The sequence below is a fragment of the Acomys minous genome, assembly GCF_964271855.1.
Source record: "Acomys minous genome assembly, chromosome: 14".
Lineage (NCBI taxonomy): Eukaryota > Metazoa > Chordata > Mammalia > Rodentia > Muridae > Acomys > Acomys minous.
This window is the reverse complement of record NC_140496.1, coordinates 18137443-18153433: the sequence shown is the minus strand read 5'-3', so window position 1 is coordinate 18153433 and position 15991 is coordinate 18137443. Positions and strand designations below refer to the sequence as shown.

The 15991-nt window shown below is 45.6% G+C and overlaps 1 protein-coding gene across 4 annotated transcripts; it reads left to right on the top strand.

Moving 5' to 3' along the window:
- Window positions 1-14002, top strand: ZNF23 (zinc finger protein 23). 4 transcript variants are annotated; one of them, XM_084757707.1, is made up of 5 exons: window positions 1-134; window positions 3471-3535; window positions 4451-4577; window positions 5118-5225; window positions 9516-14002. In XM_084757707.1, exons 2-5 carry the CDS (start codon window positions 3503-3505, stop codon window positions 11255-11257), a joined length of 2010 nt encoding a protein of 669 aa, XP_084613833.1. In that variant the 5' UTR covers window positions 1-134; window positions 3471-3502; the 3' UTR covers window positions 11258-14002. The 4 variants fall into 4 exon arrangements, with proteins under 4 accessions (XP_084613833.1, XP_084613835.1, XP_084613832.1 ...); XM_084757709.1 differs by having other exon boundaries at window positions 4401-4577; XM_084757706.1 differs by having other exon boundaries at window positions 132-402.
- The last annotated feature ends 1989 nt before the right edge of the window (window positions 14003-15991 follow it).

The following is a 15991-nucleotide window of genomic DNA, read 5'->3' as shown; positions in this document are numbered from 1 at the left end:
GGCCTGTGCCCTAGGGGGCCAGAACAGGACCGCAAAGGCCGGGCGGGGCACCCCGAGAGGGTGGGCAACAGTCCTGGAGGGGCGGGCCGGTCCAGTGACGCACTTCCGGTCGCGCCGCAGATCGTGCTGCGCAGGTGAGTGCGGGCTCGCTGCGGTTCGCGGTGTCCCGGCGGTCAGCACGCACGGTGTCCCGCAGACAGCTTCGCTGCGCACCAAGTCTCGGTGCCCACAGTAGTGAGGCCTGTGTGGCGGCCACACATCAGACCCAGAGCGCTTAGCAGGTGGCTGCTCGGGGAGGCTGTGTCTCTGCAGCCTGAGGGTGACTGCGTGCGTGCGGGGGCGAAGCGGCTCGAGGTGACACCGCAAGTGTTTTGACGCGCTGCGGCCCTGCAGGCGCTTCAGGTGTGTACAGCGTGTCCCCGGGCTCCAGACAGGGTGAGGGGCGCGGGGTACCGCAGGAAAAGCGGGGCCCCTTTCTCAGCCAGTGGGGACAGAAGACCTGAGGCCTGGTCTGCTGCATCGACGTCAGGCCCCGCACACGCACACAAGATTACGCCATAGCTGGGATATACGCAGAATAGTTTCAGAATTGCTATTTCATACCCCGTAGAGGACAGTACAACATTTGGGTGGATGCAGGTGGTCTCTTTAATTAAAGCTACCATACTCAAAATACTATTTTTCCAAGGAGAGAGAGAGAGAGAGAGAGAGAGAGAGAGAGAGAGAGAGAGAGAGAGAGAGAGAGAGAGAGAGAGAGAATATATGAATCAAGGTCCTTAGTGCTGCATACATCAATATGTTAGTTCTTCACAAGACTCTCAGACTCTCCCACCCTTGGAGGTAACAACTATTTTGAATTTTGTCTTAATCACTGCCTGTTTTAAAAAGTGTGTCCATATGTACTAATATGTAAACAATTTGATCTTTCGGTTTTTGAGCATCGGTTTTGCGTTAATTTGTAAATTCATTAGTGTATATACCAGCTGGGTAGCATGCAGTTAGAAAAACAAGACAGAAAATTTGTGTTTTCACTGGATAGGTAAGTTGTTTTCAGGCTGGTTATGTATCAAAAATAGAGGCAAAGGTAAATATTTTGAGCATATGTTTTATTATGTAAATGAGCCTATCCATAGGGACACATTTTTCAAGTTTAAAAAAAATTCTTTGAGAACGTCATACAAGTATGCAATACGTTTCGACCGTTTTCACTCCTCTCCTGGGTAACCCCATGATATATACATTTTAAAAACAGATGTGAATATTGGATTTTTCACTTTGGCATTGAGGTAGACCGTTATTAATGGAGCCCACTTGTTATCTCCAGGCTGGATTACATCTTCTTCATTGTAGAATAAGTTTTCTTAACTTCCAAAGGGTATTTCAAGAAGAGCTAGGCATCAATAACACACTTATACCAGACACTAAATGAACAAAAGACAGAATAAAAACCTTTTAAAAAAAACTGTAAAGAATAAGAAACCAGGCCGTTTAAACATACAGTAATAAAACCAGAGCTTATTAGTGGGGGAAGTGAGAGCAGCACAGATATATTTTAGCTGTTATATCAGAGACAAATCAGGGTCCCTGAGCTCCAACATAGAAGTTAGATTATTTAACACGAGAATCCCTGAGCACTGCTGGTTAAGGGTTAGTGCTAGGGCTAGACGAAAATTTATGTTTTTAATTGCCAAGTAAGAAACAATGAAAATAACCGAAAAAAACTCCTACAGGTTGAAGAAGGGAAGAAAATGTAAAAATCCTGTTGTAGTCTAGGTTTTTCTAGGCATGGAACATGGAATGAAAGTGTTTGTTTGTTTGTTTGTTTGTTTGTGGGAATTTATCTGTGAATGTAGTCACTTGGACAGAGTGAAGGATGCAGAGAGAGAGAGAGAGAGGAAAACAGGGGGGAATATTACAGACAAATTAAACACTCAGTTGAGTCCAGAATGATTTGACAGTTGGGCAGTTGGCAGCGCAGTGACTTGTGAGTCACTGGGGATGATGCCATGGGCCAGGATATTTATAGGTAGGAAAGAGAAGGAAGTACCTTGCTGAAGAGCCAGCTCAGTTGGCTTGCCTTATTTGAACCTAGTTTGACCAGCCTGACGCCTGTGATTGGCTGAGACTCTGCTCCTAAGTTAGATGTGATCTTGTTTATAGGTTGCAGTTCTCTCTACAGGAAAGGACTCAGGGTTATAAGTAGGGAGGCTTTCTTAGGCCAATTTAGTTTGTTTTAATAAACCACTACAAGGTTGCCTTGTCAGGCTTGGCCCTCAACAGCGCCTGTCTTCCAGGGTCTCAGAGGAGTCTTGGAATCTCAAAGGTGTCCTTCTATGGCTAATGGGAAAACCATTTACCCATCAAATTCTGTCCACTCTTGGTCAAGGGTGGCCTTAGATGTTTACTTGCCTGCAGTTCAGAGCCCAGCAGGGGTCTCCCTCAAAATATGGGAGAAGCCCTAGGGCAGGAATGAGGTATCTGTGGTGTATGTCCTTGTGCAGGTTGGTTACAGCTCTATGCAGCTGCTCTCTGCCTAGGAGAATGCAGAAAGCCTCCATTTGGCCTGCCTGTGACCCGAAAGTGGACAGTTCAGATTGAGAACTGAGAGGCAGCCTGCACCCTCACTTACTTCTAGCCCAGCTTTCTCAGGGTTAGCTTAGGCCACAGGGGAAGCCAGCCTGCTGAGGCCCACACAAAAGCCTTAGGGTTCATTTGTAGGTTTTGGTTTGTTTGTTGGTGTGAAGACAGGATCCCTGTGTGGCCCAAGGTAGCCTTGAGCTTTGAACTCATGAGCTTTCTGCCTTGGCCTCCAGAGTGCTAGGGTTACAGGTTTGTATCATTGTGCCCAGAAGGCATCAAGATAGCTTCTGTTGTTGTTTGAAGCAGGGTCTTGTGTAGCGCAGGCTGGTCTCAAACGCTGATGCTCCTGCCTTCAGCTCCTGAGTACTGGGGTTATGGGTGTGCACCGTCACTCCTGGCAAGCCTGAGGGATCTTGACACTAAGAATGAGAGGACTGACAGGAGCTAGAAGAGCAGCTGTCCCCTTTCTCTGTGGTGTCTTCCTGCAGCCTGCCTCTCAGACCCCATGCTGAGGCTGCCGCCTAGCCACCCTTTTCTTACAGTGTGATTGCAAGCGATGTTTGGTTGCGGGAAGAGAAATGAATTAGATTTGATAGTGTCATCTCTTGAACTGAGTCATCGATTCCTGGTCTGCCTAAGTTTTATAAACACTTTTATATGATGCTTGTAAGAGTTGCCAAATCGCAGGCTTCTTGACAGCAAACTTTGGATCATCAGCGTCCTGGGAGGGACACCAGGCATGGGAGCCGGCGAGAGGGTCGCGTCCTCCCTCTTCTCTGGCAGCTCCTGTTCCTCTTTGGCTACCAGTTGCCTATGCCTCAGATCTCAGCTGTGCTCCTGATTGGGGTGGCTTGCCTCTCATCTCACCCCCACCCTCTGTTTCTCCTCAGCTCCAGCCCTTCCTTGAGAGGGAAACCAGGTGATGGCAGCCATGATCCCATCGGTTTGGCCCCAGGTGAGCTATGGGCCCCTCATCCCCTTCAGTGGGCAGTGTAGACTGAGAGCTGAGGGGAGATCTGGGTGAGACTTGGAAAGAAGAGTGCTTTTATCTGCCAAACTGGATCTGGTGGGAAAGGTGGTCAGACAGGGGGCAGAGACTGGGGCAGAACCAGAGACGGTGGCAGGAAAGTGGGCCTAGCAGGTGGAGACACACAGGGTCTGTATGCCGTGGTACATGAGCGCCCTGATGGAGGGCTTTTGGAAAATGGGACCATGGGAACAAGCCATGTGGTTCTGAGGAACTGAAGGGGTTTGGCGTAATTGGTTGCTGGGCGTGGGAGAAGAGCTGGTCAGGGAGAAAGAAGCTTTGCCTCTGACTAGGAGGGATGGGGACGATGATAGAAAGTGGGAACAAGGAAGGGAAAGACAGGAGACCTGGGAGTCCTTGGTTGAGGGTCTATGTGGGGAGTCAGGTGGCAGATGGGTTAGAAGCCCAGATTACCTCTGGAAGGGTACGGGGCACGGGTTTTACCTTATGAGGGTGAGGGCAGTGTGTGGGGAGAGGGCTGGGACTTGAGGTAAATAAACCACACAAGACTTCACAAGGATGCGGTGGGCACTGCGGATGCTTCCAACAGTCTGCCAGTGCGGGAGTAGCCCGTCTGAGAGTACAATTGTGCAGTAGAATTTGCTTATGGGAATTCTTTTTCTTTCAGCCCAGTGTGAGAGTGGCATGCGGTTTCTCTGCTGTAAGAGAAGGCGGATATTCCATAGCTTACTTTCCTGGTGTTTTTTCTTCTTCACTTTCTCTTATTACTAATTTTGTGCTCTTCACAAGCCCCCTTCCCAAGCCCTTATTTTGCCCTCTGCCCCTCACTTAGGGCCTGAGCCATGGAATTGGCCCTAGGGCAGCAAGAACCTGTTGTTTCAGAAGTCGGTGACCTTTGAGGATGTAGCTGTGTACTTCACGCAGACGGAATGGAGTGGTCTGTCCCCTGAGCAGAGGGCACTATACAGGGATGTCATGCTGGAGAACTACAGGAACCTGGCCTCCGTGGGTAAGGCCTCTCTCCCCAGGGCTCAGATGCTTCCACTTTGGGTTTCTTGGTTCCTTTCTTCCTAGGGTGGGGATCTGGTAATCCTTCATGAGTGAGCTTCTAACCTTATGTGTAGCAAGCTGGAAGAGCACAGCCCGAGCTGTTGGGGCCAACATAGGACTTTGTGGAGACCAAGGCGTGCTTCTGAATGACCCTAGAGGATCTGTATATTGGAGTATACAGTGTGAAAACAGACGCCTGTTCTACAGAGGTGCCTTTAGATTGCCCCTTGCCTGCCTTTTCTCGAGTCATATTTAAGAATCTCAATGCACTCTGGGTATTTCAGGCTAAGATCAAGACGTGGTGTCCCTTTTGGGCCGACTCTCCAGTGTCTCTGCTTGTCCCTGGTCATAGTCTGACCCTTCTTATCTCTAGCCGCCTCCTTTCTGAGGGATCCTGGCTCTCTCTTCCCCTCCCCCCACTGCTGAGGCAGTCTCAGAAGTGAAGAATACACACGTGGGAGATTTTTCATTCTCTTCTGTTTTCCTTTTCCCAAATCAGGATTTCCACTTGTCAAACCTGCTGTGATCTCACAGCTGGAGGAAGGAAAGGACTTGGAAAACCTGTCTCATCTGGCCACTGGAACAGGCTCCCAGGGCCTCTGGACTGGTAAGGAAGGCACTAACTGCCCACAACATAGATGTGTGTGCCACATTCATGCATTATGGTAAAGCATTTTCCCTAGATTTCATATCCTAACCCTGACCCCACCATCTTCAAATAAGATGATGGATCTAGTGATTTGGGTGTGAGGTCCTTAACATTTTTGAGCACTGCCACTAAAAGTGGAGGATGTAGCCTTATCAGCTTTTTTACACAGAGGCAGAAATGGCTAAAGCCACAGGCTTTGCTGAGGTATCATCCCATCTGTGTCTGTGAGGAAACTGTTTCTTTCCAGTCAGTTATTTGAGGTCTGTACTGTCCTGTGAACCAATCTCTGAAAATGTGATGATGAGAGGCAGCAAATGTGCCATGTTATGGGCTCAAGACTAAATGTGACAATACACATCAAGGGTATAGCTTAGTTAAATTATAATTAGCTATCCATTGAGAGTATAAATAAAACGTGCCCTGTTCAGTGCTTCTTGAATGCAGTGTGTAAATGGCTACTTGGGATTCTCACAGGTACACAGAGTGTCAGTAGGGCTTGGGCCCAGCCAACTGGCTGCGTCTAGATTTATACTGTGGGGCCCTTAAGCGGGTGCTTGATTCTCATTCTGTATGCAGCAGTGAATCTCATTGGTTGGTGATAAATGAGACAGGCTCTGGGTGGGCAGAGGGAGACTGTGGTGGCAGTGAAACCATAAACACAAAACAGAAGGCCTTTTTCATGACTCAACCCTGTGATTTCTGCAGAAGTCTTACTTGCTGCACCTTAGAAACTGGAAAATAAGATTTTGGTGGGCAGCTCAGTAGTTCAAAAAATTAAATGGACGGTATGTTAGTAAAGATGAAATGGGCACTGGATATTAACATCTTGCCATACCATCGGGCTTGGAAGGTCGATAATAAAAATTGATAAAGATTAAATTGTTGATCTGCCATACAAATGTTAATCATTTTGAAAAATATCTATCTTTAGTAGAAACCAAAGGCAAACAAGTCATAATAATGAAGGAAGGTTGGGACGCAGCATAGCAGTAGAGCGTTTGCTTAGAATGCGTGAGGCCTTGGGTTTGACCTTCACTGTGGAGAAGCTGCAGTAGTGAGGGAACACTTACCCGTCAGAGAACCTGGTTCCATCAAGTGTTAGTGAGGTAGCAAAACAGGTATGTGGCCTTTGGAGGGGAGTGAATTCTGTGTGAATTGCTAGTCCTTCTAGAGGAAAAGTTGGCACTCGGTAACCTTGATACTGTTTTCTAGACTCATAAATAGTGACACTTTACTCAGAGATCCTTGGTGCACTTGGGCATCAAGACAGCGAAGCCAGTCCGTTGTCAGTGTGAGAAGACCAAGTTGAGGCACCACTGCAGGTTGAAAGAGCATCTAGTAATTACGCTCTTAAATTTTTGCAGTCTTTAAAAATATTGGAAAATGTTCATCATTAAAGGAAGGAAAAATTGCCTGGCCTGGTGGTGCATGCCTTTAATCCCAGCACTTGGGAGGCAGAGGCAGGTGGATCTCTGTGAGTTCGAGGCCAGCCTGGTCTACAAAACGAGTCTAAGACAGCCAAGACTATACAGAGAAACCCTGTCTCGAAAACAACAACAACAACAACAACAAAAACAAAACAAAAAACCCAACAACAACCAAAAAAACAAAAAAGGGAAAACTCTAGTTTTTTGAAAATTAAAAAAAAAAAATTAAAAAAAAAAGATATGTTAGAGTAGTGACTTTTAGGCACTAGGTAACTCAGGTTTTGGATAACTGAACTTTTCAGTTTCTGTTACCACAGATGTCTTAGTCAGTCTGAGGTTTTGGAACAGAGCCCCATAGAGTGAGTGGTTTATAAACAACATAATTTGCACAGTTTGAGCTGCTATAACAGACTACCTTAGATGGTTTTTAAGAACATAAGTTTATTCTTCCAGTTTTGGAGGCCAAAAGTCCAAGATCAAGGTGCAGGTGGACTCTGTGTTTGACAAGGACTGTTTCCAGATCATTGGGCAGCTAGCTAGTTCCTTGCTATGTCCTTATATGGTAGAAGGGAAGAGAACTTTACCAGATCTCTTAAAACATGTTAATTCCATGTATGAGCTTTCTGCCAAAGATACTCACTCTTGTAAGTGATTTAGGGTTTATATAGGTAAATGGTAGGGATGGACAGCAACAAACAGTGAGTCTATGGTGATATATTCTTAATTTTGGAAAGGTTTATATTGTTTTAAAGTCCTTTCTAGAGGAACCCAGGTTACTTGTGTTGCTGAGAATAATTATAATGAAGTAGTAAGAAAAAGGCCTTGCTCTTTTTTTAAGTGTTTTCTCTTTCTCTCTCTCTCTCTCTCTCTCTCTCTCTCTCTCTCTCTCTCTCTCTCACTCACTTTCTTGCTCTCTCAGTTTTCTGAGACAAGGTTTCTCTGTGTAGCCCTGGCTGTCCTGGATTCGCTTTGTAGACCAGGCTGGCCTGGAACTCACAGAGATCCGCCTGCTTCATGTCTGGCTAGTTATTCTTCTCTTATATAATATATGCCAACTGCAGCCTCTGCTCCCCCCGCTCCGGCTCCTCCCACGGCTTCCCCACTCCATCTCCTCTCCTCTCCCCCAGATCCACTGCTCCTTCATTTCTCTTCAGAAAAGAGCAGGCCTCCCAGTGATAGCAAGCAAAGATGGCATAAAAAAATGCAGTAAGACCTGCACAAACCCTCATATCAAGGCTGGGTGAAGGATTGCAGTAGGAGGGAAAGGGTCCCAAGAACAGGCAAAACAGAGATACTCCATTCCCACTGTTAGGAGCCCCACAAAACCCCCTAGCTAACAGCCACAGCATGTAGTGCAGACCCCTTTGGTCTCTGTGAGCCGCTCTGTGAGCCCTGCTTAGCTGATTCTGTGGGCTGTGCTCTCTTGGTGTCCTCAATCCCTCCGGCTCCTACAGTCCTCCCTCCCTCTCTTCCTCGGGGTTCCCAGAGCTATGTCTAATGTTTGGCTCAGGGTCTCTGCATCTGCTCTCATCAGCTGTCGGAGAAAGCCTCTCTGATGATGATTGGGCTAGGCACCATTATTTATTCACTTTTTTTTTTTTTTGGCCAGTCATGTTTGGTTCTACCCTATATCTCTGAGCCATCCAGCTTTGAGTTCCTGGCCATCCAAGCAGTGTTGGACGTAGACTCCGAGCCACCATTGCCCTAGCACAACTTACAAGCAGGACAGACGTGTGTGGAAAGTTTTATGACTGGGTTGGTGTGCTAGTCCTACTGCTGGGAGCTTAGCCTCATTACAGAAAATGAAAGCGCATATTTTATATGGTTGGGGGAAGTTATAGATGAAAAAAATAAAGGAAGCTATTTGGGGGGAGAAATGGAAAGGTCAGTATTGTAAAAATTATGATTATAAAGAAGGCTGTTTAGAGGTGATTGGTTTCTAGAGCTGGTGGAAGGAAAAGCTTGTGCAGCAGTGTTTGGAGGGGCCGGAAAGGTGTGAGAGCACCTAGGAGAGCAGAGCTTCTGTGAGGCACAGAAAGGAGTGGAAAGAGCAGCTTCCAGAAGGCTAGAGTGAAGTGCTAGGAAAACAACACATAGCTCTTCTTTTCCTCTGTTGATGCCTGTCAAAGCCAGTCTTGTTGTGTGTCATTAGGTCCTCCACCTTTCCTTTGTTAATAATTTTCTACTTGTATTAATTAGGGGCTTGATCCATAGGGACAACCAAGAAGGAACTGATCTGATAGACAAGACCTAGACTTTTCTTCCATTGCTACCACTTTTAACCTTTACGTTACTGGTATTGCCTTTTGCAGTGGCCTTGCCTTAGGAAAGTACAGCTGGGGGTCTTATTTTAGTTGAGGTGGGCTTGGATAGCTGTCCTTTCCCAGATGTTTTCTGAAATAGAGATACATGTTCTTGTCTAGTCTTTTCATTCTTCATTACACATTTGGAATCTCCTTTGTTTTCTATTTCTTGTCTTTTGCTTTAAAATATATCCGGTGCACGCCTGTAATCCCAGCACTCAGAGAGGCAGAGACAGGCGGATCTCTGTGAATTCGAGGCCAGCCTGGTTTACAGAGTGAGTCCAGGACAGCTAAGGCTACACAGAGAAATCCTGTCTTGAAAAGTGATTTTTAAAGAACCTTCTGGAGCAGGGCATGTTGATGTGCATATGTAATTCTAGCCCTTGTGAAGCAGGTACAGGAGAATCAGTAGTTCAAAGCCAGCCTAGGCAACATATTTAGACCCTTTCTGATTATTATATATTCTCTTCCAACATGGTTCTATATGGCATCTTTTAATTTTCTACTTCTTTTGGTAGAATACAGTACTATCCAGACTGGCAATAATTTGACAAAAGAAGAGTGGGAGGAAAAAAAGAGTGTATTATTTGAACTTCAGAAGGACTTTTCCCAGGAAACAAACGTTTCAAAAACTTATATTGTTGACCAACAACCGGAAGTCCAGTCAACAGGAAGTGTGAAGGAGAGCATCAGTGCCACTGATGGAAGAGCTAAGACAAGCTCCATAGAGACTCCAAACTTGTCCCAGAGTCATAGCAACTCCACTGGAGAACAATATTCTGATACCCAGCTTACTAAGAATGAAAAAAGTACTATAGAGGAAAGGCCGCTGAAACACAGAGAATTAGCAGCAACCTCTCCGGGTAGCTCTCAAGTGAATCAGCACCCAGAAAGCTGTGACGTGGAAAAGCCCTATCAGTGTACAGAATGTGGCAAAGCCTTCAGCGTGAAAGCAAAATTTGTTTGGCATCAACGACTTCATAATGGAGAGAAGCCTTTCAAATGCGTGGAGTGTGGGAAATGCTTCAGCTACAGCTCACACTATATCACGCATCAGACAATCCACAGTGGAGAAAAGCCATACCAGTGTAAGGTGTGTGGTAAAGCCTTCAGTGTTAACGGGAGTCTCGTCAGACACCAGAGGATACACACAGGAGAGAAGCCCTATCAGTGCCAGGAGTGCGGGACTGGCTTTGGCTGTAGTTCTGCATACATTACACACCAGAGAACCCACACTGGGGAGAAGCCGTACGAGTGCAGCGACTGTGGGAAAGCGTTCAATGTTAACGCAAAGTTAATTCAGCATCAGAGAATTCACACTGGAGAGAAACCGTACGAGTGCAATGTGTGTGGGAAGGGCTTCAGGTGTAGCACCCAGCTCCGGCAGCACCAGAGCATCCATACTGGAGAGAAGCCGCATCGCTGCAGTGAGTGTGGGAAAGGCTTCACTAAGAATGCAAAGCTCATTCAGCATCAGAGAGTCCACACGGGGGAGAAGCCCTACGAGTGCAGCGACTGCGGGAAGACTTTCAGTGCCAAAGGGAAGTTAATCCAGCACCAGAGAATCCACACGGGCGAGAGACCGTACGAATGTAGCGAGTGTGGGAAATCTTTTAGGTGTAACTCCCAGCTTCGGCAGCATCTACGAATCCATACTGGGGAGAAGCCATATAAGTGCAGTGAGTGTGGAAAGGCCTTCAATGTTAATGCAAAACTAATGCAGCACCGGAGAACTCACACAGGGGAGAAGCCTTTTGAATGTAATGAATGTGGGAAGTGCTTTACTTCTAAGAGAAACCTGCTTGATCATCAGCGAACCCATACTGGAGAAAAGCCATATCAGTGTAAGGAGTGTGGGAAAGCTTTCAGTATCAATGCCAAGTTAACTAGGCATCAGCAGATACACACTCGGGAGAAGCCGTTCAAGTGTATGGAGTGCAAGAAAGCATTCAGCTGTAGTTCTGACTATATTGTGCACCAGAGAATCCACACTGGAGAGAAACCCTTTCAGTGCAGTGAGTGTGGCAAAGCCTTCCATGTCAATGCTCATTTAATTAGACACCAGAGAAGCCATACAGGGGAAAAGCCTTTCCGATGTGTGGAGTGTGGCAAAGGCTTCAGCCTCAGTTCAGACTGTATTATACACCAGACTGTCCATACTTGGAAGAAGCCCTATGTGTGTAGTGTGTGTGGGAAAGCTTTCAGGTTTAGCTTCCAACTTAGTCAGCACCAAGAGGCTCATAGTGAAGAGAAATCCTAATAGACAAAGAAAGCAACAACAGTCAAACCGAAACAAAGAACTCCTCTGTTCAATAGGAAGTAGCTCATGGCTCATCAGTTATTACCTGGAGGAAAATCCTCAGAGGGAAAGGACATGGCGGTCTTCACTTGCAAATAGTTGTTCTCTTTTCCGTTTCTAATCAAGATTAGATGAACAGTAGGAAGGTACACCTAAAATACCCTGGGTTTTTAATGAACTTGGTTTTTTTTGTTTTTTTTTGTTTTTGTTTGTTTTTTTTTTTGTTTTTTTTGTTTTTTTGTTTTTGTTTTTGTTTTTGTTTTTTCGAGACAGGGTCTCTCTGTAGCCTTGGCTGTCCTGGACTCACTTTGTAGACCAGGCTGGCCTCGAACTCACAGCGATCCGCCTGCCTCTGCCTCCTGAGTGCTGGGATTAAAGGCGTGCGCCACCACGCCCGGCCGAACTTGTTTTGTTTTGCTTTGCTTTTTTGAGACAGAGATTCTCTGTGTAGCCCTGGCTGTCCTGGAACTCACTCTGTAGACCAGGCTGGGTTCCAACTCAGAGCCTCCCAAGTGCTGGGATTAAAGATGTGTGCCACTACTGCCTGGCTAATCACTTAGTTTTATGCCAGTAACCCATCAGGAAATATAACGAAGGAAAACATCCATTCCCAGCGGCATCAGGAAAAGTAGGTTTTTCTAGGAATAATTATTTTGTGGGACTGAAGAAAATGAAAGATTCTTAACTGAGGGAAACCAAAGGAAACAAGTAAAAGGGATGGAGAGAAATTAACTTATTTCTGCTAAGTTTTTGACAACAAGGATGCATTGCATGTCCTTTTTAAAGGGGGAGAAAAGGAAACATTAAAAAAATTACTTGTTAGAAGAAGCCTTTAAAAATATGAGATCCAAAGTGGAGATAAACAATAAGGAAAATGTTGGCAAATGATTCTTTCAAAAATAAACCAAAATAACCAACAAAAAGAAACAACAACAAAAAAAAAAAGAAAGAAAAAAAAAGAAACAAATCTGTGTGTTGTAAATAATTTCAAATAAGTTTGAGATGTAAAGTGCATCTGCAGATGTGCACTATCCTACACGCACACACACATACTCACAAATGGAAAGACCTTTGTAAAATTTGTGATATAAAGGATAATATCTAGTACTCAGATTTTCAAAAAAAGATAAATAACTTTAAAAAGTCAACAATGACATTAACAGACAGTGCTTCAAAATCACAAGTGTTCTAAAGAAGCATTCCACCTCAGTAGTATCCCAAGGAGTGGAACTTAAGACCTTTTTTTTGCATGTCACATTGAGTATACGATATGCATTTCCTCCAATACTAGCAGCCCTCAGCGATCGCAGATGCCGCCTTTGCTATAGATGCCTGCCATACAAGCATCAAATACACTTAACAGCATGCTGGAGTTCCTATTTTGTAGTGGCTGAATTATAAAAACATGGCTATGCCCTGAAAAAAGGTGTCTGCTTTGGATTTCAACTCTGTGGTCTTGAGCTCCACGAAAATGTTAGAGTTCTCAAGATAGTCTGTGAAGTCTCTTAATCCCTTAAAAAAAAAAAGTAAGCCATTAATATCATGTAAGCTGTCATGAAGCTGAGAAACAGCAGTTGCTTCTCCATGTTGTCAACTGTTAATAGGTGGTAAAGGAAAAGGTTTCCTACTCAAAGCACCTCTGGTACCAAATGTTCAGGGTTCTGCACCAGGTCAGTGTGGTGTGGACAACTGGATGTCCTCCAATTTATAACAGTTTAGACACTGTCCATAATAAACATCTGACTGGTGAAGTGGGCTCGGTCTGAAAAGCCTCTCTCCCTCTGCCCCATCTTCAGACACTAGTGATGAGTCCTACATTTCTGGTTTGGCTACAAATAGGACCCTTTGGGTTCAGTAAGTTGCTATAGTAACCCACAGACCTTAAAGAGACAGTTTACAGTTACAATTTACTCTCCGTTATATCGTGAATGTCACATGAGCAGCCAGATGAAGAGATACTTAGAGCAAGATCCTCAGGGTTCCCTTGTGAAGGTGATTTTGCCCTTATGGAGCCAGAGTGCCTCATCCTGCTGAGCCCCACTGTTCAGGGCTTTTATGGAGATTACAGTGTGTAGCTGTGATTGATGAAATCCTTGGCTATTAGTGGGTAAGTTTGCCCTTCCAGAAGCCAACAAAGTTTGCTGAAAGTTCCAACCCTCTTAGCACATAGTCGGCTTGGAGCTAGCTCACCACTTGAGCATGAACAGATGACTGCAGGAGACCTTATGAGTAGCAGTGCTGAACTGGAGAGAGGCCAAACGTGTCTTACACCACACAAACCCACTTACTTGGTTCACACCCCCATACATCTCTTTGGGGATTTTGAGGTTTTGTGTGCCTTTAGTTCAGCAGTAAGTAGGATAAAACGAAAACACAGCAAGATGAAAGCTATCAATTCTATGAACACAGACGTTAGGCAATGCAGAGTACCAGTGTTTCCTTCCATACAGCAGCTCTTTCCAAATGTCTCCATTTAAAAGTTCTGTGATGGCTCAGCAGGTAAAGGCCAAGCCCGACCCGAGTTTCCATCTTTAGAACCCGTGTGATGGATAGGACAGACTCTCACAAGCTGTCCTCTGGTCTCTGTGCATGCATGAAAATAACAAATGTAACTTTAAAAAGCTAAAATACCTATAACAAAATTAAGCATTTTGATTGTTTTGAAGTGTGTCATTCATCTATCCAAATAAACAATAAATTGCAAAATTGCTGAAACTTTTTTTTTTAAGACTACATTTAGTCTGAGGAAGTACCTGGGTTTAAATAATCAGAAGGTTTGGTGGGAAAAAAATCAAGTTCTGGTACACCTCCTTAATCTGGACATAAGATTATGCAAAAATAATCTTAAGATATAAGACAGAGCTAAAACCGTCCACAATTTTTAAATTTTATTTTAAATTTATTTTTATCTTTTAGGAAAGAATTCAGATCTGACTTCACTGAGCTGAAGTAGAATACAGCTTAGCAGGTTTTGGATACTCAGGAGCAGTTCTCTGCAGGGGAGAGAACAGTGGGGAAAGCAATACCAGGGTTTTTGTGGTAGTATTGTCCTAGTATTTTTTGCTCACAGAGCACAATAAGAACATACTTTGTAAAACTGCCCTGGAGAAGATCTGACAACCTTTTTTTTTTTTTTAATTTATTTATTTATTTTGGTTTTTCGAGACAGGGTTTCTCTCTGTCGTGTTGGCTGTCCTGGACTCCCTTTTTAGACCAGGCTAGTCTCGAACTCACAGAGATCTGCCTGCCTCTGCCTTCCGAGTGCTGGGATTAAAGGCAGGTGCCACTACGCCTGGCAGACACAAGAGTTTTTCTATATACACCACTACCCCCATCCCCAGCTCTGCTTCTCAGTAGCCTTCTACCTTCTCTTCCTGCCCAACACTGTTCTTTTCCTCTCTTTCTTACCAGCTCCTTTTGCTCAGTGTCTGGGTGAACATGATGGCCAGTAGGAACAGTTAAGCCTTGTGTAAGTGATGTGATCCCTGAGAAAGCTGCAACCATAAGGCAGATCTAAGGGAAGACCCCACCCCTCCTGTATCCACAGACCTGGCCAGGCTCTTACAGGTAGTTCAAATTTTACTCTACAGGGGATATCCCTGGGGCCCATCACCTCACACTGAGGAAAACTTTAGACAAAGCACAGGGCAGGTATGGGCTGCCAAGATCACTCAGAGAGTAAATGTGGTGTCCAGGGAATGTCCAGGAGAAATTGGTGTCCTTAAGGGGGACAGGTCCCTTAGAGGGACACTGATGAAGAGCTAGCCTCCAGAGTTCAAGGCTAGGCTCTGTAGGTGAGGACAGCAGTGCTTTTCTCATCCACCCTCTGAGAGTCATAGTGCTCTTTGACACTTGGGGTCTTGAGAGGGTCATCACCCTTACTTCATTAAAATGGACACTTGGGCTGAGGAGCTTGGAGTCAGCTATCAAACAGACCCAGGTTTTAGGGCACCAGTGCTACCTGGGAGGCACTGAGCAAGTGTATTGGCTCACCTATAAGAGCAGGATGCTTCTAACCCTGTTGGTAGCTGGGCATCCCCAAGAGGCAAACAAAAGCATCTGAAGAGCCCAGATAACTGAGGTTGCCACTGTCTGTCTTCTGGATTCTCATGAGGTCCAGGGGCCTGATGCTCAGGCCACCTGCAGTGTGCCTCACCTTCCCATGACGTTCTGTGCATCTCTCCACCTCTCTGTCCTTCCTCCTCCCTTGCAGACCCCCTCAGCCCTCCCACCCACCCCTGCTTTTGCTCTCTTACAACCCTCCTTGCTGGTTCTCTCACATCTCAGTCCCTAGCGGTCTGAACTGTTTGCAGAGCCGACTCTGAAAGGGCCAGGGGATGACAGGGCCAGGCGGCTCATCTTCCTGAGGCCACACAGGGTACTAAGTGGCTGCCATGCCGCTTTTTCTGGTGGCTGGTAGAATGACCTGTGTGCTGAGGGGTGGAGGAGGGTAGGGGACATGTGACAAGAAGTCTCCTGTAGACCACATGGAAACTTCTTAGGGCCCACTCATCCTGGACACTGGCCAGGTGTTTATTTCAGATGCCCTGGTGTATCTTTGTGAAGTGTGAGGTCCCCTCTCCTCAGTAACCCTTCCTCTATTCTGTGCCCTTTCTCATGGTGTCTTCAGATTCTTCTTATTTTGAGATCTTGTTAGGGGTACTATTGCTGTGATGAAACACCATGACCAAAAGC

Coding starts and splice junctions, on each gene's coding strand:
- ZNF23 (XM_084757707.1), top strand. CDS start 3,503: ATGGCAGCCATGATCCCATCGGTTTGGCCCCAG. Junction 3,536..4,450: donor TCCCATCGGTTTGGCCCCAG/GTGAGCTATGGG, acceptor CTGTTGTTTCAG/AAGTCGGTGACCTTTGAGGA. Junction 4,578..5,117: donor CAGGAACCTGGCCTCCGTGG/GTAAGGCCTCTC, acceptor TTCCCAAATCAG/GATTTCCACTTGTCAAACCT.